Genomic DNA, 27,045 nt, shown 5'->3' on the forward strand with positions numbered 1-27,045 from the left:
GAAAGGAAATGGCATATTAAGCGTCTCGATTTCATCAGGACACTGGCACATTTACAGTGAATTTTCTGTGCAGATCTGAGGCCCAAGGTGGTAGCTCTGCTTGTGCTGAATCATGCAATGAGTCAGTGGCAGACCCAGAGCTAGAAGGAAGGAATCCCTGCATCCCAGTTCCACTCTCAGGTCACTCATTGCCAGCGCCAGGTCCTGCATAAGACACTGCGAAGCTGCCCAGCAGAATGATACGTTACCAGTAAGCGAGGGAAGGATGCTCCTTCAGCGCTGGTGTTGGAAGGGCTGGAAGCTTCTTTAATTCATTCCTTACAACTTCATTGCTGAAAGAGAGTTCAAAAGGAGGATCAGGCTACAAGAAAACAACCACAATATTTGATATGACCTGACCTAGCTGGCAGGCTGCTACAGCTCTACATCTGTTCCTCCTTAACAAAAGGCACTGAGGTTTCCTTTTTCTTCTCTCTTTATTTGTTTTATGGCAGCCCAGTTAACTTTTCCTTCTATTATCAAAATTGGAGAGAAGCTCTCCCAGATGGTTATGTTGAAGCACTTCCTAACAGTGACTGGACACAAAAGCCACCATGTCACATTTCATTGAGCAGGGTCCCACGGACATGTTAAGGGAAAAAACCAAGGGGAAGAGAAGAAAAAGTGATGCTTTCAGCTGCAATAAAGAATCTTTATTTAATGCCTTACAACCTGATGCAAAAAGTAATGATTTGCTTTCTTAGCATCACAGGTTGTTCTTAGCCTCTTGCCCCAGTGACCTGGCCTTTGCACAACATCTTCACTGATAAGACTCCAGCTTGAATTTATGTCCTGCTACACAAAACCCTCCCTGGGACCAGGCCCAACCACTTGGCTAACATTCTCCTTCCTGCAACCTCTAGTGGCCACAGTGGCCAGCTGGTGCAGCATCACTGCACAGCAGAGAGCAGGGAGAGCTCATGAAGCGGGAGACAGATTCTTGCAGATGAAATGATACCATGGAATTTTCTCCTACAAACCCCAAATGCCTCCCTTACCACTTTTAAACACACAAGGAATTGTGTGCACATGAAAAAAAACATCCGTCAAAGGCTTGTGAAGGAAGACAGTGTTGCTGTTACTTTTAAAATCGTAGAAATACACAGCCAAGAGGGCCAGACAGGACACTGAGGGGTGCCAAAGAATTAATGTTTATTGGCTTACTTCTTAATAGCAGGGGGTTTTTTTGCCTTCTTGTACCCTCCCCTTTATCCTGCCAAAAGGTGTGGCTGTCCTGGAGCTGTGGAGAGAGCTACTTCTTCCAGAGCTCCAGATTTCCCAGCCCACTGACTCCTCCTATAGGGCAGCAGGGCCATTAACCAGGCAGACAGGTAGTCATGGCATCCCCAGCTGCAGACCAGCCATCCTAACATCTGCTAAAGGCCCAAGGAGCCCTTGGATGTGGCAGGTCACCCTGAGTCTTGTTCTTGTTTCTGGGACAGTCTGTATGGTGGCTTGCAGAGACATGATACTGCTGCAGTTGTTGTAAAACTCTTCCCACAGCATTTCTCTGTTTTCACATCCCAGCAGCAGGCTCTGCCTGAGACCTAGGTGGGTTTGTCTTAATTGGAGTTTGCAGGTTAATTGCTAGGTTGGGCCATAGGGTAAACCACTAACATAAATCCTGGAGCAGGCATTTTGGGTATGTCTACAGGCATTTATTATCATGGTAGTTCCCTGACAATCAATTAAGTTGTTTTAAAATAGGACCACAACTTCTAGTCAAGGCAAATTTGTAAGACAGATGCCCAAGTCTCAATTAGGTTCAAATTTTGCAGAGTGAAGATGTGTAAAACAGCACTTACAAGAAAAGACTAAGGCAACCACTTCTATGCTAAGCACGTAGAAAACCACTTAGCACCTCATATGCCAAGTCAAATGACTCTTGACAAACAGTGTTTGAACACCCACTCCTGCCTACATCTCATGGGCATTTGACCATCACCTAGATCCTCCTTTGTGAGTTCAAATGCTCAAAACCAATTCAGATGTTTCCTTCCATAGCAGGTAAATATCTGCACAAGTCTGAACAAGAAGCTGCTCTGTTCCATATTATCTGCTGATCTGGCCACTCTGCTCTGCGACTGACAGCCTAGAAAACAAGCTGCTGCTGTTTACAGAGTTTACTGGGTCTGCCCAGAGACGTCTCCTCCACAGCGTGTGCATATTCAGCTCTTACAGAGTTTTTTGACATTTGGAAAGAAACTGGGGGAAAAAAATAGAACCTAGCACAAAGAGAGAACAAGCAGCAGTCACTGCCCTCAAGTGAAGATCTTTTGAGGCTGGCCGCTCATAGAAGGAAGTTGAGAAATTTCCAAAACTTTTCTGGGAAGACAGGGAGTAATTTCCAAACAGGGACTTTCTGAGCCCAGAAAGCCGTCAAACAGGGCAAGATTAGTGGTGACTGACTATCTTTGAGAGTCTGGGAAAAAGCCTGAATCAGTAATAGCTCCCATAAAAGAAAGGGCTAACACCAGTCTGCTCTGTCTTTTCTGTCAGTGAGGAGCAAAACTTGCTTACACGGCGATAAAAAGTCTTAAGAATCAAAAAAAAGACATTCTTAGTGATATTGTTGGATGGAATTGGCATTTCTGCTCAGTACCTAGAAAATACCTTACAGGTAGCGCCTCACAACTTCAAGGCACCAAATGTAGTTCAGGAAAGCATTTCCAGGAACAAAAGGTATTTCATTCCATGGTCCATATATTCACTAAGTTTTCTGGCAAGACTTGTCTCAAGACAAATGAAATTAGACTCCCAAAAAGATGTCATCAAGAAAAAGGAAAAAAAATAATGACTCAGGTTGCATTTGAGCGAGTGGCCACGAGGTCACTTTCCTCTTGGCTCCTTTTAAAACACCAAACCCCTTAATTTTTAAAATGTTTCCAGCAGGATCACAAGTGGTTTTGTACTTACTGCCTTTCCTGCTCTTTCTAGTAAAATATCTCAGTGTGTTTATTTTATTACTGTATTTAGAAAGTGTTTGTTTAATCCGGTTACTTGTGCTGCATTTATTTTATATTTGAAAGTGTCCAACCTGCAGGATTGTTATACATGGAAGGGAAGGGTGCTTTTGATACAGATTTATTAATATACAGGGGAAAGGCTCCAAATACAATTTCTCTGTGTCCTCCAGAACCCTTTATTCCTGCATTATGGTGGAAATTATACTTAAGAGACTGAATATCAATATGAAAAATGAACTGGAAAAGCCATCTGCATGGGGTCCTGAAAGGTGTTTAGATATCCAGAAATAAGGGGAACTGACTGGAGAATGAACCTAGAAGCCAGGAATTCCTGAGTTCTGGTCTTAGTTCTAGTACTGACTGTTTAATGAGTCTTGGCCAAATAAATTACTCTTCACGTCTCAGTATTTCTGTCTGTACACGGGGGTAAAAGACCTACCTAGCCACTTCATAAGCATTTTGTGAAAAACAACTTTTTTGGAAACTGGCTGCAGTAATTTTGAGCAAGATTACGTGTGCAGTTGTCTCAGGAAATCCATACATTTTCCAGCACGTGTAATAACAATGATCAGTAACAAAACAAAGCTGCAGGTTAAAGTTATCAACTCTTCTCAGCATGGTAATTAATTCTGCTGAATGACAGAGAAAATAACAGAGTCTGAGATTCTCGGATTAAACAGTTCCATTTGAAATACAGTGTTTAGGATCTTCTCCTTAAGGTTGCAAGAATGCAGCCTGGATTTTGTAACCCCTTAATAAATTCTAATTGGTTAAATGTCACTAGGTTACACAGAAAGAAAAGTAAGCCTGAAACTATGTTAGATTACCATCTGCGCAAATGTTGAAATTATTGTGAAATTCTGCTTAACAGGAAACTGGCCGTTTGCTTTGCTCCTTTGTTATTCTTTCATATGTTGCTGGGAGATACTTGGAGTTCAGGCGAAATGTCTCATATTGCTTAACTGGAAGGGATCTAGCAATGAGAGCCTGCCTGAGGAACTAGCTGCATGGGTTCAGGATTTTGTTTTATGTTTTACTTAGAGTTTTTTTCGTTCTCCTCCCCAAACTGAGGGACAAATGATCAGTATATGTTATTTTCAGCTGCTTTGACATAGATGCTGTTTAAAGTTGAAGAGCTGGATTCTGAACATTTAAAACTGAAGTTGGTGTGAGTTTCTGAAAGATTTTGGTCACTGTTAGACTGGACTCTTAATCCAGTAGGATTAATTTAGACAGAAAATCTCAACTGTTTTAACAATATGTGATGCTCCCCCCTCAAATTAGCCAGGGCATTCTGGTTCCTTCCTCTATGTAGGCCTAAAGAGGGTCACACCTGTAGGAACTGTGTTCATTTAAGGAACTGAAATTTGTCCTGCCTATGCTCTGCCAACCAAGTGTGACTCAGGTCCCTACTAGAAACAAGATTAGCTTGAGTTAATAACCTTTACGTCTGTCTGCAGGATACTAGTTTAGGAGCTTTATAGGTGTAATTCTGTGCCTTTGAAGTCAAAACTTTTGTAACTAATATAAAAAAGCACAGATCAAATCTTAAGTGTCCTATTCAACCTGAGAATCATCTGAACGGGGATGCTCAATTGTCCTAAATTCAGTGTTATGTCCCAGCCTCAATGTAAACCTTTTTCAGTCTTGTCAACTGAAGCATTTGGGGATTCTCTTAAATAATGTGAACACCACTCTCGTTAAATGCAGAGGACTAGGAACTTCTTAAGGAGAATAACTTTTTATTTTAAACCTTGCTCTGCCTAAATCTGTACCAAGTAAGAGATGTACCCTTTGTATAATTCTGCTTCCAAAACACTGAGACGGACCAGGCCACTTACAGCAAAGACTGAGAAATATTTTTCTTAGTTGGTCTAAAAGGGTTCAGGAGCTGCGGGTTTCTGACGGCTTTGTTTTTTAAATGAAACACACATAAAAATTGGAAAAGGCCTTAGGCAAATTGTTCGCTATAGATGCCAAACTGATCTGCTGGATCAAGCACTGGCTGGATGGGTGGTCCCAAAGAGTGGTGGCCAATGGAGTTAAATCCAGCTGGCGGCTGGTCACAAGTGGTGTCCCTCAGGGCTCGGTGTTGGGACCATTTCTGTTTAACGTCTTTATTGATGACCTTGATAAGGACATAGAGTGTATCATCAGCAAGTCTGCAGATGACACAAAGCTAAGCGGGAGTGTTGATCTACATGAGGATAGGGAGGCTCTACAGAGAGACTTGGATAGATTGGACGGATGGGCCAATGCCAATGGAATGTGCTTCAACAAGGCCAAGTGCTGGGTCCTGCACTTGGGCCACAACAACCCCATGCATCGCTACAGGCTTGGGGCAGTGTGGCTCTAGAGCTGCCTGGCAGAAAAGCACCTGGGGCTTCTAATTGACGAGCGGCTGAACATGAGCCAGCAGTGTGCCCAGGTGGCCAAGAGGGCCAATGGCATCCTGGCTTGTATTAGAAATAGTGTGACCAGCAGAAGTAGGGAGGTGATTGTTCCCCTGTACTCAGCAGTGGTGAGGCCACACCTTGAGTATTGTGTCCAGTTCTGGGCACCTCCATCCGAGAGAGATATCGAGGTGCTGGAGCGAGTGCAGAGGAGGGCAACGAAGATGGTGAAGGGCCTGGAGAATAAATCTTATGAGGAGCGATTGAAGGAGCTGGGACTGTTTAGTTTGAGGAAGAGGAGGCTGAGGGGAGACCTCATCACTCTCTACAACTACTTGAAAGGACATTGTAGAGAGGTTAGGGCTGGTCTCTTCTCACAGGTAATTAGAGATAGAACAAGAGGGAATGCGTTCAAGCTGCAGCAGGGTAGGTTTAGGCTGGACATTAGGAAAAAATTCTTCACAGAAAGAGTGGTTAGACACTGGAATAGGCTGCCCAGGGAGGTGGTGGAGTCACCATCCCTGAACGTGTTTAAGACTCATTTAGATGTGTTGGGGGATATTGTGTAAGGGAGAACTTTGTAGAGTGGAGTTGATGGTTGGACTCGATGATCCCAAGGATCTTTTCCAACCTAAATGATTCTATGATTCTATGATCTGTCAGGGCTATTGTGGCATCTTAGTTCAAGACAGATAAGGGCGACTCAGACTATGTGCTCTCCAGGCTTATGAAACACTGGGCAGTTGTTGCGATGCCTGAGTTAGGGAATACTCCTAGGTGGCAAAAATCAGCACTGAGACTCATATATGATGATGCTCTACCAAAGGATGTAGGACATGTGCTTGAAATGTCACATAAGCCCCTTCTGGGGAAAGGAAAGAGTAGTACTATGAGCACAGTTATTATTCTGAGGCATAGGATTATTCCCTCAAAAGCAGCAGTGGGAGCTGCTGTCATTGTAGATGCAGCAGTTCACAGAGGTAGACACCTGACTGCCAGAGTTTGTAAGATCAGTTCTGTTTTTTGAGCTCCCATGAGGCTCAAAAAGCAGACATGCCACTGCATTCAGGAGTCCTGAACCAGCCCTTTGTGATCCACCACCTGGGTGCAGTGGGGTTTGGAGGTTATCACGCTCTGGCCATCATGGGCAGGTGCCAATCCACAGCTGAAATGGCGACAATTTGGCATTGGCTCTCCCAGCACCTGAGGTGACCAGCAGTGACTCATAGGAAGGCTCCCATGGGGAAGAGCAATTCTCCCATCGCTACAAATGAGCCAGTGCTTATGCACTTTTCTGGATCACAGCCAAAGAGAAACTTGTAGTCTCACAAGCTATAAATCTGACGGTGGCAGTAGACAGGGCAGGTGTGGGAAATCTGCAGTCTGCGTTCCAAGCATGCAACCCTCTAGAATTAACTTATTTCTTCAAAAACAAAGCAGGAGTTCAAGAGTTCAGCCTTCACGCAATGTATGCTGCCACGCACATTTATTATCTTTAAATCTCAGCAGCAAAACATTCACAACTGCGGAACTTCTCTGTTTCAAAGAGTAGCCACTTCTATTTCAAACAGCATTTCAACATCAACTAACTTCAAACACTGAGGCTAACTTCAGCCTTAAGAGAAGTCAGAACATTTGTCTCATCTGCAGTTCCTCTGGCTGGCCCCAGGCTTGATTCGCCTCCCAGATTTTTACACTGCTGATATGAATAACCACAAATCTCAGCAGGCAAAATCTTGACCACAATGACCTCATGCTGACTTCAGTAGCACCTGGATCTCACCCAGTACATAAACCCATGTCAGTGCACATTAGAGGGGAGCTGCTGGACACACATCCCTGGAGATGCTAAGTCTTCTCTTAGACCATAGAGGATCAGGGTAGCATTCTTCTACCTTCCTCCAAGAACAGGCCTTAAACTCCACTAATATGGCAGATTGCTTTGCCACCAAAGCCCATTTATAAATTAAGATCCCTGGCAGTGTCAGGAAATTGTTATTATGACACTGCTTCTCTGTCTGACTCGGATGTAAGGATTTCCCCTTCCACTTCAAATCATTGTGATCCACAGGTGGAAAGGACTAAGAGCTAACTGTTTTAATGGGGATGGTGATGACTGCCACACTGCTGTGGAGGAACCATTTAACACCATGTGTTGAGTTATCTTCTGTGCTCTCAGGGAAGAGTCCTCATTTCTCTGTGGCCTAGAGATATGCACTGTGATAAGCTCAACCATTCCTTTTACAAGGGACATCAAACAGCTTTTAGCAGATGGATGTTTTCCACCGGCTGTTTCCACTTTTGGTCTGGAAACAGATACTTTAAGATAAAACGCTTTCAGTCCTATTACCCTGAGCCATCTGATTCCTTTCTATTCTGTGTTTCATAGTCTGAATGTACACTTTCTGGGCCTGTTTTTGTCATATCCAAGATATTCTGAGAAAAATTAAATGTCGTTCTTCATAGCATAACCATTGGAAGATGTGGTTTATCACAGGTTTGAATGGCAAAACCCTGCTTGGTCCAGCTCTACTGGGCTAAGCACTTGTCAGTGCATTGAAAACCAGACTGAGAAATAAAAGAGCCACATGCACTCCAGTACCCCCTAAAAAAACACTGCTGATAGCTGACTTCTTCCAAATCACGTGGAACTGAAAATGAAGCAAGACTGGGCATGTGCTTCTGTGGTCAGATGCATGTCAGGATTCTGCAAGTTGATTACAGTTTTGAGAAATGATAAGGCAGAACTTAAACTTCCTTTTAGCAAGGGTTACCTCCTGTCATCTCAGATTCCACGTTGGGCAGGTAATATTTGCAATGCATTCTTCTTTTTCACTGATTTGTCTCAATTTTAGTTGGCTAAAAGTCCCCGTCCACCAGAAGGCGGAACCCGCCTGTTATTCACAGCCTCCTATAGGTGCACAGGGTATCATTACAGTTTTCTCTCAGTGTATCTCAATGCTGACAAAATTAAGACACCTCTTTAGGCTCATCTGTCAATTCAACCCCACTGCCCATTCACACCTTGTTTTCTTCTCTGAAACTAACTTCAATGGATATTGTGGTCCTCCAGCTGAACTCACATTCAGGTCAGCAAAAGTAATATATGGAGTATGTGAATTTTTTACCTCTCCTGGGCTTCAGATGAAGAACTTTCATGTTTCTCATGAAGCACCAAACAGCCATCTGACCTTTGGTTGCTACTAATGTGCAACTGACAGATACTGTCAACTTAAATGAAAATTCTTGGGCATTTCATTAACAGTCTGCTGAAACACTGACCACAGTCACCTCTCTGAATTTCTTACAGCAAGTCTGAAGATTTGGCTCCAGGGATAGCAGAAATTCAACAAACCCAACCATTCTCATAATCATTATGATTACGAGAACTCTGTCCAAATTCAAGCTGAAATATCAATTAGTGATGGAATTTTAATGTTGCCTCTGGCTGGACCTGTGATTGTAAAGTCATTTCCTTAGTGATTTCCTTCTGAAGACTAGTCTATTTCCTGAACTTCATGGGTATATAAAGAGATTTGTCAACACCAAAGTCACAAACAATGCTGATTGCAAGGCATGCTCTGGTCAAAGGCTTTGTTTTGTGCAGAAATAATTTCAGGAAACTCAATGTCTATGTTAGCAATGCATTCCTGTTGCTACGCAGCTACAACTGAGTCGCATCGCTCACACAGTGGTTTTACCAGATTCATTCTCACAGCACACAATGGCAAAAACTTTTAATTTCACCTACCTTGAAAAATCTCCCTTTGCCTCCTGTAAAATGAGAAAGAAAAATTAATATATCATTAAAAATAGAAAAAAAAATAAGAAAACAGCTGTTCAAGATTTTCCATTTGCAAAATTCATTTAGCAGCAATTTCCTGTTGTAATTGATTCCTCATGTATTTTTTGGAACCAGTATCTAATGTCAAGTGCCATGATACATGCAGTGAGCTGGGCAGATAGCAAAGAAAAGGTTTGCCTAGGACAGGGCCAGATGATTCCTCATTCTGCTAGTGGATACCCAAGAAGGAGCTGCAGGAAATAATGTTAGTAAATGAGCAATTTTTTGGGTCAAGGTGGATCCTACATTGCTATAAGATCTCTGAAGTCTCAGTGACCTTGGAGCCTCTGAGACTGCAACTCCCTTGACTCTTTCTACAAGTATTCTCATAATTTTCTAGTAACTAGACTCTCAAAAAGCTTGCTCACCGTCAGCTTTCAAGGGGATGTAAGACGCAGGGTTCTTTAACTCCCTGCTGAGTGTTCGGGGGAGTATTTAGCTCCCTTACTAGATATTTCTATTTATCACCATCACAGCCTGACAGTAAAAGGGATGGGTCATGTTCCAGTCCAGTAGTTCGATTAGTACCTGAGTCTTACTGCCTATCTGGCGAACCCTCAAAATCTGGTGAGTATCCTCCTCAATAAACATAATACGCGTTTTGCATTTTCCATAGGCAATATGCATTTCGGATGATGAATGCTAAAGCACCTCATTTGCCGTCAGCTACACAGAAAACACAGTGCAAGAATGTAATTTGTGCAGCGAGGGAGTTTCCGCTGCCAAGAGGACTGAGTTTTGCATCCAGGTCTTTTGTCTTTACATCAGTCCATCCAACCGCAAAACCTGTCAGCCCACATCCAGTGGTGCTTCAGTCCTGAGGCTGGGGTAAAGTTCAGCTTTGGTGGTACTTTAATTTGTTCTGGTAACACAACAATTTGAAATAAGGCTGCAGACTAAACCACTCGAGTCCTGACAGTTCTATGTTACTATTTCCCTCTAAGTGAATTGAAGGGCAGACAACTTCTCCTCTCATTCGTGGGAAGGAGACTTCAAGCATATCATGATTATAGTTCAACACAGCAAAACCCAAATGATATGTCCTGGCCTGCACAGGGATGAGCATGCTGAATTTAAAAAAAACCAGTTTTGTAGGGTACATTCTTCACACTTCGGTTCTTTGACCTAAATGCTGCAGTGAGAAGTAGAACAAAATGCAGTATGTTTTGCTTGGATCCTGTCACAAACATGGGTTGTAGTAATTTCTGGTTACAGACGGCAGAGGTGTGGCTTGTTTTGACTGTTTTCATTAACTTACACATCAAACTACTACAGGAATATATGTAACATCCTGTGTTTGTCTGTGATGAGAAACAATCACAGGCAACAAGGGTTACAGTGGCAGATCTGGATCTGGCTGTACAATTACAAAGCGCTCAAGCTATTCATTAGGATGAGCAGACAATAGATTCATAACCCTATTGCTGCTTCTCACAATGAGCCTGTTGTTTGATGTGTATTCCCCCAACAGCCAATATGTAATTTCTATAATGTGCTTTTAATTGAGTCCCCCATCCTGGCTCTCTCGCTCCATTTTTGTTACATAAAACGTTTTTAATGAAGATTCAAATCCCTGTGCGTTAATTGCTTCTTTAACATGGAAAGTGCTACAGAAGTGCAATGCATTGTTATTTATTAGTGCAGTCTGATGAGATGGCTTGCCTGCCCACAAGGCCCCTCATAGCTTCGTGGCTAATGGGAAAAAACCATCAAAAGTACACTGTACGAAAGGGGAACAAGGATCACCTGACAGTTATCTCTCATCTGCTCCCACAGTCATGCTCTTAAAACCAGACCTTTCACAAAAACCCACCTCCACTACCCTGAAAAGATTCCTCTTTGGGAACCAGAGATTTACCAAATGATGATGGTAATTTGCTCTCTGATCCTTTCCTTCTTCCTGAAGAGCAGCACTTTAAAAGACTTTTTTTTTTTTTTTCCGGTGAAGTTTTTTGGAAACTCTTTAAGCCCTTCTGCCCATCTTGGAGAATACAGACAGTTGCATGGATTTCACCTAGGAAATTACACTCATCACTTAGATTTTCTCTGGCTTTACATCATACTCCAGGGTCTTGGATATCTGTGTCAGCGCAAACATAATATACGTTTATGTACACAAAATGTTGGGCAGTGGAATCTGCTCCTCGCATAGAGAGGTCTGATGAAAGAGCCTTCTGTATCTATTTTGCATTGGTATAAATGATGAAAACTGCATACAGATGTCTTTCTCCAGCAACTGGCAGAACGCCTGCACTTCCATACAGCCATTTTGGATTTGGCAAGTCAAGAGATTTAATGCAACACGAGGAAGCATGAAGCGAGAGAAGGCAGGTGCTTACCTGCAAGATGTATGCAGCCAGTTCAAACACCACTTCACTGTCAACCTCAATGAGTTCCTTGAAAGGTGAAGAAAACAAAGAAAAAGAGAGTTGAGTCTGTTTGAGCTCCTGCAAGAAGAACGTGCATCACCTCCTGGCTACTGCCAGTTTTCTCCCCTGGCTAGGCTTCAAAGCATTCCCTGTGCTCCTGGAGACCAAAGTGAGGGAGAACCTGCCCACTCAGATGTGGAGAGAGCCAAATACTCAGCATAATGGCTTGGTAAATGAAGCATAACTGGGTGTGGCATGAAGGGATTCCTGGGAAGGAGGGAGAAGACAGGTGGAAGGGGGAGGATCAGGGTAATTTTTATTTTCTTTTGTGATTTAATGAAAGCTAGTCTGGTAAATACATTTTTTTCTCCCCCAAATGTCACCCATGCTTCAGGAGAACATAGTCTTATCCTTGGCTGACAGAAGCAAGGACATGAGAAAATTTGTCTTTACTGAGGTTGTGTCAAAGACACAACTCCTTTGGCCCTTGCCCAGGCTAAACTCACAGGAAAAAGAGTGTAAAAATTCCCTCTTGCAGGCTGGGAGCTCTGGTTTTGGCCCCTTTATCTCTGGGAGCACTGGGGCTGGGGTTGCTTTGAGAATGAGCTGTGACAGCAGATCTTTTGGTAGATCTTCAGTGCTCCGTTCTATAGGATCCAGCCCCCAATGAAAGCAATCTTGGAGGGTCAGGTGAAATTGTGAGTGTTTTGCTTGGACACTGTGGTCACATGAAGGACACCGATGGTTCCATGAGATCCTCTCAGGGTCCTTCTGCTGGGCCTGTGATAGCAGCCACAGAACCCAGGGGTCCAGGCACTGCTCCATCCAAATTTGTGGGATGCAAACCGGCATCAAAGATCTTCTCTAGACCGTGCTTTTGCCGAGAAAGGGTGGACCAGATGACCCTTGAGGTCCCTTCCAACCTGGTACTCTATGATTCTATGCTCGGGATGGGAAGCAGGAGTATTAATCTCATGGCCAAGTGTGCTCTCAAGTCTCTGCTCCCTACCAGTGTCAGCTTTTGGGAAGAGAGTGGGCTTTTACTGAGATACTGTTTAGGCCTCAATTCTGCAACTAGATCTCCTAATGTTGTCTCCTACGTACGTGGCTATATACAGTGGGTCACTTCAGCGCACTCCTGTGGTGACTCTTCTGTTATATTTATTTAAGCTGCTGTTTTTAATATTTTACCTCATCTGGCAAGAAATGAGGGATCTAAATATAGATCACTGCTGTGATCCGTGCTCCAGCCAAGTCATGGCCACACCTCATTTACAAGCCACAATCGCTGCGTTGGCTTGTCTCTGGCAAAATCAAAAACAAAGGGAACAAAACAGAGGATAAGATCCAGGTGTCCTTGGCTTTCACTAGTGCCAGCTTTTTAAAATAAGCACTTCCTTCACCTCCTTCATAACAACTCACTGGGGAGTGAAGACCAGCTCTGCTGCGGGCAATAAACACACCTTCCCCGGTTCAGCTGAAGTGCCTGATTCATGCAGGCACCTGCACTAACGATGTGCCTGTGCCAAGGGAAGCGGCTGCTGCGAGATGTCGATTCAGCTGCAGGCAGGGCCGGGCTGGGACAGTCAGGTATATTCCATAGCGAGGGGCGATACGGAGTAGAACCAGAGCGCCTGGTCTTCCTCTCTCCTTGAAGCACCAGGCATCGCACGGACAAACCAGCCTCTGCAACCACACGTCGATGTTATGGCAAGTCTATGCTAGTAGGTAAAGTGGGCCAGAGCCCGTTCTCTGGCCCTAAGGGCACATGGCACAGTATAGCTCATGATTAAACACTCTTCCTCGCCCCCCTGATCCCAGTCGGGGTTGCCTCAGCTGTATTGGGAACAGGTGCTCATCCTTGAGCAGTGCCCAAGCAACGCCTGGGCTGGGGCTAGTTGGCGCAGGCTGAAACCCATGCCAGAACATGCTAGTAATTAAACAGCCTGACTGATGGAGGGACAGTGCCTAATGCCAAGCCCTGTCTTGTTTGGTGGCTTGGCCCTTCTGGGCAACAGTGGCTTGCTGGTCCTGTGCGAGGGTTTGGGTGGTCCATGAATGTCTCCTGATACAAGATGGTGGGCAAGAAGGAGCGGTGGGCACAGCCAAGAGAACAGCACCCAACACAGACCCAGCTGCCAACCAGGGGACCAACAGCCCCAAACTAAACAGGGCTCAGTTTTCTTCTTTCCCAACTTGACATGGGGACATTTGAGGGTCTGAGGTGCTAGCATAGCATTATGAACTACATTTATATCACAGACACTATGGTCTTTCCACGCTGCAGGGGAGCTTGGAGTGAAACCATCCATAGGAAGTCCAATGAGGAAACTTTTTGTGCAACAAGGAAGCTTGCAAGGTTTGGGACCATGCAACACCCCCTGCTAGCTGCAGGGACGACAAGCACTGTCTGTGCTTGGACACCAAATCCCCCTTTCTGCACCTAGAGGATGCCTCCAGGCATGCCGGTCGGGTGCTCGCCCTGCATCTTAGCAGAGACTTTGTGCCCAACTTTCAAATTCAGCGCCCTTTTTAATAGCACAGCATGGCTTTACCGTGGCTGCAAGTCAAATGGGAAAGGACCCGCATGGGAGACTGGGAATCCAGCAAGGATATTTTTGGATGGAGATGAGAGTCAGCTTGAATGTGCAACGTAATGGTTTCAGGAGAGGTCAGACTAAAATAGACCAACCTAGATCTGTAGGCACTTCTTTCTTTTTTTTTTTTTTCTTTTTTCTCTCTTCTTCTTATTAAGCTTTCTCCAAAAAAAGAACGACAGTGTAAGCTTTTCCTGGCAACACTCCAGAAAGGAACTTCCCCCAGGAACCAAAATGTGATGCTTACTGAGCTCGTTGCTGGAGAGGGCTGACTAAGCACATCTAATTGCAGCCTTGCCAGAGAGCAAAGCCCTCTGCGCAGCTCAGCTCAGCAGCCCTGCCTCTTTCCTGGGCACTGGAAAAAAAAAGGCATTTTTTCTGGCTGCTACCCTGCATTTTAGGAGGTGCAAAGTTAGTCCCTGCATTTTAGTCCCTGCAGATGTCAGGAAGCGAGGTTCCAGATTCGGTGTAAGCTAGGTGGCTTAGCAGGTTGCAAACCTGCTGAGGGTTGCGGGATGGCGGTGCAATCGCTCCCTGACCACAGCTGTCTTTTCCTACCTCTTCCTCCCTGGCAGACGGAGGTGAGTCACCAGGAATGGCCTCTGCCAGCACAGAGGGAGGTAGGAGGGATCCACCCAGGGAATCCCAGCTGCTGGAAAACCTCTCCCAGTCCCGCACATCCAGCCCACCTGGCCGAGCCCTCACGCAGCCAGCCTCCACCCACCTCAGCGGGTTCTGGGACTGCTTAATTTTCCAGATCTGCTGAATTTTCTGGACCCTGTCCTTTCACTTGCACGTTTGGCTTGTGGCATCGGGGAAGGGATCAGCTTTGCAGCTCTGCTGGGGGAGCAGAGGCCGTGCCAGGACACCCTTATCTCTGGCACACAGAGTGCCTTGCAAGGGGCAGCTCTGAGTTCCAGCCCTGGTGTTTTCAATAGCCTGCCAAGCAGGGCTATTTCTGGTACAAAAAACATTTCTCCGTGCATGGCTTGTTGCCGTATAAGGTGATGTTCGGTACACACCCACAGACACCCTTCCCTGCCTCCCATACACCCACATGCTCACTCCCCCGTCCCACAAACTCTGTCACGCTGTCACACATATGTAGTCGTATGCATAACTAATACATTCTCACAGATGCACAAACTCTCACAGTACAGTCCCGCACGAACACAGTCCCCCACCCCTCACACACTCAGCTCCCAATGCCAACCCCCTCTCTCACACTCGCACCCCTTCTCGCACCCTCACGCTTCCCCTGCACACCCTCTCGCACACGAACGGCCTCACAAACGCACCATTTAACCTTTCACAACCCCCCACCCCCTCCAAGGCTCCCGTTCCTCGCCGCCTTCCCCACAAGATGGCGCCCGCGCCGCAGCCCGCGCGGCCGCTGCCGCCCTCTTCGGGCGGGAACCCCGAACGGCGACCCCTCAGCACAGCGCGGGCACCAGCAGCGGCCGGTTTTTAACACAAAACCAGACGTTTGCTTCTAACTGCAAGCCAGTTTATAATTTTAGCAGCTGCAGATTCCCTCCTGCCAACCACAACAGTTACTTCCAGGGGTGTTTTACCTCAGAACTTCTGACAGGGAAGCTGCTGCCAAGTGCCAGGGAGGTTAGAGACAGAGGAGTGAGGGAGGGTCGGAGGAGGACGTATCATAGAATCATAGAATGGTTTGGGTTGGAAGGGACCTTTAAAGATCACCTAGTTCCACCCCCCTGCCCTGGGCAGGGACACCTCCCACTAGACCAGGCTGCTCAAAGCCCCATCCAGCCTGGCCTTGAACACCTCCAGGGATGGGGCAGCCACAGCCTCTCGGGGCAACCTGTCCTAATGTCTCACCACCTTCATAGTGAAAAATTTCTTCCTAATATCTAATCTAAATCTACCCTTTTCCAATTTGAAGCCATTACCTCTTGTCCTATCACTACGTGCCCTTGTAAAAAGTCCCTCTCAACCTTTCTTGCAGGCCCTCTTCAAGATACTGGAAGGCTGCTATAAGGCCTCCCCAGAACCTTCCCTTCTCCGTCTCAAAGTCCAGGTGTGACCAATGTAAATTTTGGGTAAGGGGACGCAGACCCAGACATCTCAGCCCACCTCAGTGCCGCCTGGAGCCCCCCAAGTCCTTACCTTGTAGATGCAGGACTTGGCGTTCAAGAAAAACAGTTCAATGGTGGCATTGTCCTTTAGATAGGAGATGCTTTCAATGTAGAACCTGAAAGAGACAGCAAGAGAGGTGAGACACAAGGAGGAACTACGGCAAAACATAAAAATGTACTCATTAAATGGAAAATGTGGTCAACAGAGTCATGATGAGTACACTAAAAATGAAGTTTCTTTGCTTATGACAGACTGGGGTCATGAAAGAGGCATGTGCATGCTCTAGGATGTGATCAGTCAACACCACGCCAGCCATACCAAAGGAACTGGATCATCAAGTGGATGATTTTGTTTCTAAATAATCCTTTGTTTTGCTTTTAAACTTCAAATAATCCTTTATTCTGTTTGCTTGTAAACTCCCCTTCATTCTCCATCACATTTTTGGCATTTCTTCTTCACTGCTTTACCTAACCTGCTCATTTCCGTCGTGTAAAATGTTCACTGACAGAAAACCGCTTCTGGGTTCCTTCCCTGTCAAGTTCAGCTCTGCATAAGGCAAATTTTATAAAGACTTCTTTACATATTTTAGCAGCTAGCATGTAGCAGCTATGTTTGCAGAGTAAGCAACCAGCAATAGTTAAGGACCTTGCACAATTTACCAGTACTGTGAGTAGCAATGCTGGGGATGAGTGGGAATGCCAATAATCGAATATTTTTTTTGGAGCTGAGATGACTTCTCAGAACTCGGTAGAAAGCTGACCAGCCCAAACCCTCAGTGTCAGAAAAACCTAGTCTTTTGCATTGGCTGATTATTCCAAATATTTGCAATTATGTTGAAAGCCCATGGTATATATGAGTCAGCTCGGTACTCCATGTCCTGTCTGCTTTCAAGGTTTGATCCTTTGGCAATGAACTCCATGAGAGTTTTGCCACTGGCTTGAATTGGCTCCAGCCCTTAATTCTGCCTTGTCACCTTTTGGGGAAAAAAGCTCAGGATACCATCAAAGTTAATGACTGATTGTTTGATATAAGTATGTTGTGTGTTCCTGTAGTAACAGAGAAAGCCTGGAGAGGTTCAGTGAATGTTTAAGGTGAATTTTGAATTTACTTTGTGTTTTAAGTAAGGAAAAAAAATTACATCTGTCTGCCCACCCTGTTTTATAGTGATCTTTAAGCTGCAGCACACTGGCAGCAATGTTCCTTACATAAATTCCAGCACTATCGTGCCTTGTCAGAGGCAATTAGAATAGGGAAGGTGCCAGGGAAATGCTGTCTGCATCAGGGACTTCAAAAACCGAGATACCTTAGAAATCTGGGTTGAGATGTGGGGTCCAGTTACAGAGAAACCTTTCTGCCTGACCCTACTGTCTGGGAGTGGAGCTGAGAGACCTGCTGACACCCCTGGGGCTTCACACAAGCGCTGGAGGGATTGTCCACGTCCAGCTGTTTGCAGAATCGAGGGCCTTAAATGTGACCTTCTCAGGGGTAAAGGTCAGGGCTTTGTAGTGCTTCTAAGTGTCTTCTGAAGACCCTTCAAAACAGTTTATTTCCTAACAGATACAACCAACTACTTGCTTGCTAGAGTGAAACATTTTGAGCTCTTGTTCATCTGCTAAAATACCCCTGCTATTATCCCACCTTCCTCCCCCAGAAGAGTTCAAATGAGAAATTAAAAAAAAACAAACAAAAAACCAAAAAAATGGTTGAATAACTATTACAAGCACAAAATTTCAACAACTTCTTAATTTTTTTTTCTGGTTTCCATTGGGTTTCACCTCCTGTCCTTGAAACCTCTGCCTTTTTTTTTTGGCAAATAAAAATATACTTGGCTTTAAAATGCGAAAAAAAGATGCTGCATTAAAAAAGGAACCTTCTTACTAGATCTGCTCTCTGAGTGCAGCTGGCTTTCCATCTGCTGAATTCACAGAGAAAAATGATAATTTTACACGTTCTATGATTCTTTGAGATCCTCCTCTGCTTATCACCACTACCAGTGCTCTCCGAGTTGTGACGCTAGGATCTTTAATTCCAGGGTTAGAAGAAAACAGGAACATTTATTCCATTTTTGAATCCCTGTGAAGGTTAGCCAAAATGCTTTTTGTTTCATCAGATCAAACGAGACCATCCTCATCATCACTAGAGGGCAACATTGCATTTCTTAAGGCAGCAAGGATCTTTCCCAAGGCTTTCCACATAGACGTACACAGATTATTTTCCGTACAAAACTGAGTCTCTCGGAGCCTGCACATGATACTTCATCTTCACAAAGACCCCAGTTCTCAGATGATCTCCGGCGTGGAGAGTGTGCTGGGGAGCTACTGCTCTCACACATGCACCCAGACAAATGCAAAGCATGTGCACCAGGAAATTGGTGCTGCTTAACAGAAAACAGATTTGCAGAGAGAACTCTTTTGGGATTTTTCTGTGTGGCAAGCTCAGAAAACCCAAACCAGAGCAAACTCCCCTGAATTCACAGCCGCTGCTGCAACAACGGAAAGGGGAGGGAAAGACACGTTTTCTGCACTGATCGTGAATCTCTGTCAGACCTCCTCCTGTTACCACCTTTTTCAAAAACGGGGAAGGAAACCACACTTCACAATGACCGATGTCAGTGACTAAGGAGGCAGGAAGAAGCATCCAGCTGCTAAGGCAATGAACCAAGCAAAAAATCTGGGTTAAATTCCAGACTCGGACGCAGGTTTCCTTCATGACCTTCAGAAAATCATTTAGCTGCTTGGGGCTGTTGTGCTGCGTTTAGAAAATACTCCTCCCTCCTCTGCGCCTCTCTGTCTGTTTTGCCTGTTGAGCTTATAAGCCCTTTCTTACGGTGTGTTTCAAGATCATCAGTTTTAAGGGGCAACTCTCAGATTTCTGTTGAGGACTCCCCTGAGAGCAGCATTCCTCCATGTGCTATGAAGCTGATATGTCCGGGGAGTAATGGATGGGCTGGACAGAGAAACAGGCAGTACAATGTGTCTGACACTTCTGCTCCGCTACCTGCATCTCTTGCAATACAGCCAACAAACCGCCTTGCCTCGAGCGGAGGTTTTCTGATAGCCAGCAACTGTTGCTATGAGAAATTAGGTGCCTGCAAGAAGGGGGGAACACCCCAGGAGAATTTTTGAGTGTAAAAACCAGAAAAATAATTTTGGAAAAAGTTTAAAAGATCAGCCAACGTTAATCTATTTCTCCCCACCGCCGGTAACTTATAATTCATGAAGTACATTTTCTAAGCATTAATTAAATAGACCAGTGAATATTATGCTGGGTAATGAACACAAGTGCCTATCTTGCCTGCTCCCTCTCAGCAGCAGGAAGCTAATAATGAGTACTGGAGAAGGTATCTTGGAAGACTTCAGAATCTGCTGCATCTGAAACGTTTAAGGCTTTTTAGCTGCGAGGACACGTCTTGTACTGATCAGATTGCTCTATATTAAGCGTTGGTTAACTGACAACTTGCTCTGAGACAGCTTAAGCCCCCTCACACTGTGATGAATGGCAATTCCCATCGTAACCAGCCAAGCACAGACATTTTTATAGCAGTGCCTGTGAGAAGCAGCTGTGGAAACTCCTGATCCTTGGGTGATTGGAAGCTGGCACTACTGTAATTTCTGCCTTGCATTACACACGTGCCCACCACCGACTTGCAGCAGGGAGAAATGCCTGACTGAGCATTGGACTCACCAGTTTGATTACTGGTCCTTCAGGAGACGGAGAATCCCTGGCCACTGCTGCCAGCCTCATACGTGAACCCAGTTTTGTGTGCGCAGATGGGCAAATTTAGGACTTCTGGGAAGGTGCTTGATCCCTAGTGCTCTGTCCTTGCAGTGGGGATAGGAGGCCTCAGGACTATCAGGGAAACAGCCTCCAAAAGCGCCTGAGCTGGTGGTGTGCTTGTGTGGCCAGTGAGAGCTGAAACGAGCAGCACTCTCAATTTCCACACACCAAAAGAAACTGTCAGAGAAAAAATATTTAGCATCACCACTAACACACAGCTCTGCACGTTTCCCATCAGCCTGAACTTGGCCATCTATCACCTAGCAGGGACCAGGCTCTGAGCAGTCGAGTTCCTGACTGCAAATGTACTGTTGTAGCATTTGAGATCACAAGCCCATGTGTTTATTTCCAAGCAGAACCTGCCAAACGGTAAAAATATTTTACTGTGGTCTTCAACACAATCATATTAGAAGCATGATCACAGCAAATGGATGTCTTGTCTGTGCAAGGTGCAATCTGTCCTGGGGCAGTTATATCATCATAGTTCTTGTGATGTTTAACTCTGGTGGGAACCAGCTGGTCCAAAAGGCTTTTATCCAACAACAAAAAAACTTTTTTTCAACAAGAAGAAGCACCCCGAAAACTCCCAGTCTGGTGCTATGGTGTTGTCTTCCAAGAAAATTCAAAAAGAACACTGAAAGGACTTTGGAAGACCTCAAAAAGGTTTAAACACTTGGTTTCACTGAGGAACAGCATCTTCTTGAGGAGTGCCCCTGCCAGAAAAAACTGTCATTGAGTCCTAACTAGAACAAACGGTCCCTTTGCCATCCAGAGAGCGCAGACCAGGCAAGGGCATAGCAAAGCACTCTGTTGTTGCTGTTGTCTCTTCTCAGATGTCTTGCTGCCCTCAGAGGCAGGCAGTGGGGTGGCCACAGGGGCACAGGAGGCAGCCAGGCAGAGGGACATGCCAAAGCAGGTAGCTCTGGCGTGCTGGTACAGTGCTGTGTCAGAGGGCCAGTCAAAACAGAGGCGGGCAGTGCCAGGCAGTGACAGAGAGGCCAATGATGGCACTGAGGGTGGCTGCTGCTGATCAAGGTGACCGTGACTGATAACAGTGTGGCAGTGTTTTTGGGGTGAGTTCCTGCCTTTTCTAAAAGGCAGGAGCTGGGGACTCAGTATTGGCAAAGGGGGGGTACCTTCCCTCCAGCCCTGTGATACTGCTTCCATTCAGGGAGGCAAAACACCCATCTTGGGCCTATTATGAATAGAAAAGGGGAAAAATCCCAGAATAACAATCCCAAGTGGCTCTTCTCTCCCCTGGTGAAAACATTATTTTTCCCATGAAAAGAGAAAATAAAGGGTAAAACCAGATTTCATGGAAGAAGTCAGAATGAAGCAAAAGGATTTTGGTTTTGATGTGCAGTCACCTTGCCTGGCGTTTTCTCCTGCCCTAAGTGGGAAATGCCCTCAGACCCAAGAGGAAGGTTTGAAATGGGCAGAGGAGTCTCCGTGTCCTTCCCAGCTGGCTGACTCCATTCTGGTTAGGATGCAGGACAGAGCTGTCAGCAGAGTTCGGTGGCTCTGTCAATGGACTGCCTCTTATTTCATTGTCACAGAGCAATGGATAAAGGAGGAGACCCCTTTTCTGCCTCATCCATCCTGGGGTCTGGCTCATTATCCCTCACCATGTCATTTAAAACCTCAGAGGATAATTTGAAAAATATGAGGCCATTTGCTAACCAGGAAAAGAAAAATCACATGCATCGGTATAATGGACTTAAATGCAGATGTCATTATGTCCAGTGTCTCATGCTAAATGAGTACTCTGAGCAGCTCAGGCTGCAGAGTTCCTTTTATGTTCCAGCCGTGTTTGCTAATAGCCATTGTTGCGCACTTTTATGTGCTGACACTTAAAGCAGACAATGGTCATGCTAAATAGTTGGCCTGTTAAGTAATCAGCCAGGAATGAAAATCAACAGCTCTAAAAAGCTCCATTTACCTCCCCTTCTGAATTAATTTCGATTCTGATCCCATGTTCCTGTCTCCTGTGCTTGTGCTGTGCTCAGCCCCCCCCTGCCCTTGCCCAGCACCTGGGCTTGATGCAGGGGACAGGACCAGCAAGAGAGACCTATGTCAACTTTTGCCTCATTGCAAGGAAGCCACAAAACTAGAGGTGAATGTGATTCCAAGAATACAGGGAATTGCAGCTAACAGAAAATAGCTGTGGATATTGTTTAACCTGAGCCTGTTCCCTCCCTCTTTCCCACCACCTGTACCATACTATGAAGCTGTTTGCACCTTTACCCACCACCCATCCGTTTTTCTCAGTGTTTGTAAGAGGTTCGCCCATTGAACTCCCGGAAAACCATGCGTTTTGGGGATATTTGCTCATTCCTACGCCTCGTCTTCTCCACATACAAAGTACTAAGGGATCTTCTTTGGAACATATAGAGACAAGCTCTCTTCTTCTCTTCCAGGCTGTACGTCCTGGGAAGTAACCAGACAGTGCTCCAGTACCAACATCGAGAAGGAATCAAGGCAGTAGTGCAGGCACATTCCTCCCTTATGTTTGGGTACAGCATCAAGCATCACCTGCAAAGGTACTGACCTCAGTACAGGGAGGCCTCTGCCCTCTCACCAGGTGGGGGACCCGGCCTGAGCTCACCATAAAAGCAGCGAGCCACCTCAATATATTCTACAAATCGCTCCACCCCTGAAATGTCCCCTGGAGCTTAGCTTGCAAGAGAAGCACATCTTTGCACACAAAGGCTGTTAGAGCTCCTTTTGGCTCGGAGTGATGTGGCTATCTGTCCCAAATGTGAGGCGAGAGCAGTGACGGGCTCCCAGCAGCGCGCTGCCTTCCTCCCCTCCTCTCCCTCAGGCACCGGGGGAATTTCCCCACACTCAGCACCAGCCCAGATCTTTCCTCCTCTTTGATCCTTACCAAGAGTGACGTTTTGGCTATTAGAGGTAGCTCACTGGGTGCACTGTCTTGCATAACACCATCCCTCAGTATTTGTAGACCATCTTTCAGCTGAGGATCTTGAACCATTTTAGGAATAGAAATCTCTCCAGCCCTTCCATCGCGTTGTCAGCAGCACGCAAAGGCATGATTTGGCTGTGAAAGCTGGCATGGGGTTTACTTACTCACTGGCTCTACCCCTTTGTTCAGTGCCATGGTGATGGGACCCCTCATAGCAGACCTTTCTGCTTGCTTCACTGGTGCCAGCAAATCACACCCACTGGTGTAAGGTATAAATGCACAAATTGCAATGAAAATGGAAACTATATCTGCATGACTTTGACCCAGTCAGGGAACCGGTGTGTAGGCATCGACATAGCTGTTGCTGCTTGATCCAAATTAGGTACAAATCCTACACTGACAGCATCCATCATTTCTGCATAGTACCTATCATGTTGTCTAAATGCTTCCCAAAATTAGACAAGACAATGCTGCCAGCATCAACACGTTCAAAAAGTGGCTCAAACCAACACATTTTTACAATGCTGCTTTTTCTTCCCCCTCGGGTGGCTGAACGGAAAGGAAAAACAACTTATCCCCTTCTCTAAACACAGCTCACTTATACAAATATATTCCCAGTTAAGCAGAAAACAGAAATGATGTTATGGGACTCAAGAGCCAGACTGCTATTAAGATGTGTGTGTAATGGATGGCTTAGCTCAGAGCTGTGTGCTAAGTAGCAGAGCCCCATTAGTTCCCTTCCTCAAGCAAAGGTCAGTTTTCACACAAGTAAATCTTCCATCCGGGCAGAAGTTTCTCATATCTCTAAAGAGACTCTGAGGAGCAAAGCCTCCCCGCAGGCAATTTATTACACCTTCCCCCCTGGTGAACAGAGCAGGGGGCCACCCTGAGACGGCGGCAATAAATTGTCTGCAGGGAGCCTTGTCTTCCCACACAAACAAGGTCTGAGCGGCTGTATTTATCCACTGCGGCTGGGGGGGAGGAAGGACTTTGCAGGGCTGCTGGCTTTGGGGATCTTCCCGCTTAGCATACGCACAGCTGATGCACACCAACCAGCAAAACACACGTACAAAGAGATCTGAGTTACGGCACACCTTTGCTGGACTTTATAGACAGAGGAGATCACGGTAACCTCTGAAACCAGCTTGGTTGGACTGGGTTGGTTATGTGGGTTTAATATTCTGATTTTTGCTGTTGTTTCTACTGCACCCCAGCAATGCATGGAGCTGTAGAGATATAACGTGAACGGGAGGTGTCTCCTAGTCTCCCTTATATGTAGCACAAACTGCCTGTAAGCTTGGTGTGGGGAGTTACCAGCTCAGTGCTGGTAGGGAGGGTGGGTGAGGGAGACAGAACAGCTGGACGGAGCTCAGAGAAGAGACAGCTAGCCATGAGGATGAGGATGGAGCACCCCAAGGAGTGGAAACATCTCAGACCAGTTTCCTGAACTCTCCTGGGATGGCAAAGTGAGGTCCAGCACCACTCTCCTTGCAGCTCCCCTTGCAGAGGGGTCTGCAGCCGACCCGGGAAGAGCACAAGAGCAGAGCAATTTGTGTATATATGATTTTTCCCCAGCATCTTCTCCTGGGTGCCATCAGGTGAGATGAAGCATATCCATGGGTGAGAGCAAACTCTGCCACTTCTCTCCCTGTCCCTTGCCTGCAAAATTGATGTCTTTGATAATCTGCTCAGGTGCCTTTCCACAGTTCCTAGAAACCACGGGGCAGAGAGGGGGCTGCTCCTTCTCCCTCCTCGGAGGGGAGAGATAGGAGCTGGCGATTCCTCATTCCCTGCTTGCAGCAAAGTGGTGGAGAACCACATATCCTCTCTGGTGGGGAAAAGTGTGGATGGAGAAACACAGCCCATTGCATGTGAGGCAAATAAATTGCTCTGGTTAATTTAGTGTGTTTCTATTCCGCTCTTCCTGCTGTAGCAAGCTGCTGTCATCACCAACCCCCCTAATCTCATTTCTCGGAGAAATGCAAAGCTACGTGGAAATGAATGGCATACACAACCATGGTGTGCTGGGATCGCCGCGTGGGTGAGTCAAGCAAGTTGGGAGCAGGATGCCATGAATCTGCACCCCATGTGTGCCTTCTGGCCAATGCAGGAGGCAGCAATGTATTTCAGCAACAGGTTGTAAGGTCCATCTAGCCCTGTGAACAACCCATATTAGCAACCACTGTCTCCCTTCCAGGGTCAGCTTTTTCCAGGTGGTCTCCTGCTTCTTTTATTTTTAACGTTAATCTTTTTTTTTTTCACGGAATATAGGTTTAAAGACTGGGTATAAAGGAGGGCTGAAAAACTAAAATAGCATAAGGCCTCATTAGCAGCTGAAATCTGGTCCAATTCTGTTCAGGTCGTCAGGCAGAGCCTTGTAGCTAGGAAATGCCTCCTCAACCCTGGCTGTGCCAACCCTGTTTGAAATTCTGAATTTATAGGCTGCCCTTGATGCACACAGAGGGGATTCATCAGGTGAAAAGAGGCAGCTACAATGCAGATGCCTACATCTGAGCAGGGGTCTGAGGTCAGAGAAGAGACATAGGTATTTTAGACTTCAACTTATTGAATTCCAAAGCAGTCATCTAAAATAAGTTGGGTGAATTGTTCCTGAAAAGTGCCTATTTCTTTCCAGTGGTTATACAGGCAGGCTGTGCTAATTAGCCCTGATGTAGAGCTGTCTACCAGGTAAACATCTCAGGTTTGGTGTGATGAGTTCCACCTCAGACATCTGTCCCACCTGCCTCGCACCTGGACCACCACTGGTGCACACAGAGCTGTGTTCCTTCAGGTTAAAGGAAGCAGTGACGCGTGTGAGCTCTGCACTCTGTGTTTCAGTGCTGGTTTTATTATATCTCTAAGGCCACTTTGTTCTGTAGTAACTGTGGTAACCTGGCAAAACATCTGGCCTCAATATTGAGAGTCCTGAGCCCCCATGCTGACTTCAGCCTAGCCAATGCGTATGAAAACATGCCAGACGTTGCTGGACACGGGCATTCCTTTGTGGGAATACTGCCGGGCCATAGATACAAACCCTGCCCCACAGTGTATTTGAGTGTTGAGGATTTATTTCACATTTTTTTCCATGCCTTTCTAAAAGAAAAGCCTTTCCATGTGAGAGAGATTCTGATTTAGCGTGACGACTTCTGCAGTGAATTGTCACTATTTAGCTGGTGGAGCTACCCTGAGAACACACATACTCATTCCTGGGAAAAGATCCACCAGTGAAGTGAATTTTATTTGCTGAGCTTGTTCATATAAATTAACAGCATGACAAACAGCCAGCAGATAAAGAGATCAGACCCATGCTGGTGGTTCCCTAGCTAAGGATTGCTAATCCCACAAGGCCATTGTTTGAGGATGAGAATTCACTGAGAAGCCTGGTCAACTGTGCTTTCCATGAACAAACAGCGTGTCTATGCTCTGGTCCTCCCTCACCTCAAAAATTTACACAAAGGGAGTAACTTTGCCTTCCTTCTCCTGCCTGTGTGAGTCGGAGCAAAATGCTTCCTTCCCTGCCAAAAGTGTAACAATCTTTATCTGAACCCCTGCTAGCTCTGTTTTCCTCTGACATCCTTGCTGCCTGGGTCTCCACATTTTAGTCTCCCACCCTTTGCCACGCAGCTCATGTTGTGAAGTGCAATTTCACTGTCCTCTTCTGGTCCCAAAACACCTCTGTAAAATCAACTAGTCAAGCAGTCCCTCCTTCCTTCTTCCCCATCCTTCGCTTCTCCCAGACTTTACCTGTGACTCTCATCTGACTTGTTTATCTGCACTGTTAAACCCTCTGAGGCAGGGAATGAGTTTCACCAACAACCAAGTGACCAGGGCTTTAGAAAGCCACCCGGGGAAGCTAATTCTAAGATGAGAACTAACATTGCTCTCATCCTCCAGGCATCCCACCTCCCCTGCAAGACACATGGCACTCCCTCTTGCTTTCGTGTATGGCTTTAAAACTATATAAATGGATATTAGCAGAGACTCATAAAATAATATTGCACAAGAATAGCCATGGGGCAGTTCACAGCTGCCCA

At 45.8% G+C, this 27,045-nt stretch overlaps 1 protein-coding gene across 5 annotated transcripts in view; it reads right to left on the reverse strand.

The window, feature by feature from the left end:
* FRMD4A (FERM domain containing 4A) overlaps positions 1–27,045 on the reverse strand; it is a 391,047-nt gene that overhangs the window by 66,759 nt on the left and 297,243 nt on the right. For all 5 annotated transcript variants that reach the window (XM_074573322.1, XM_074573323.1, XM_074573326.1 and 2 more), the window contains 4 exons: positions 16,342–16,426; positions 11,582–11,638; positions 9,150–9,172; positions 249–332 (listed from right to left, as the gene is read on the reverse strand). In XM_074573322.1, coding sequence (XP_074429423.1) covers positions 249–332; positions 9,150–9,172; positions 11,582–11,638; positions 16,342–16,426 — 249 coding nt within the window. The remainder of the gene's footprint in view (positions 1–248; positions 333–9,149; positions 9,173–11,581; positions 11,639–16,341; positions 16,427–27,045) is intronic.

The sequence above is a fragment of the Larus michahellis genome, chromosome 1, assembly GCF_964199755.1.
Source record: "Larus michahellis chromosome 1, bLarMic1.1, whole genome shotgun sequence".
In the NCBI taxonomy this organism is placed as follows: Eukaryota; Metazoa; Chordata; class Aves; order Charadriiformes; family Laridae; genus Larus; species Larus michahellis.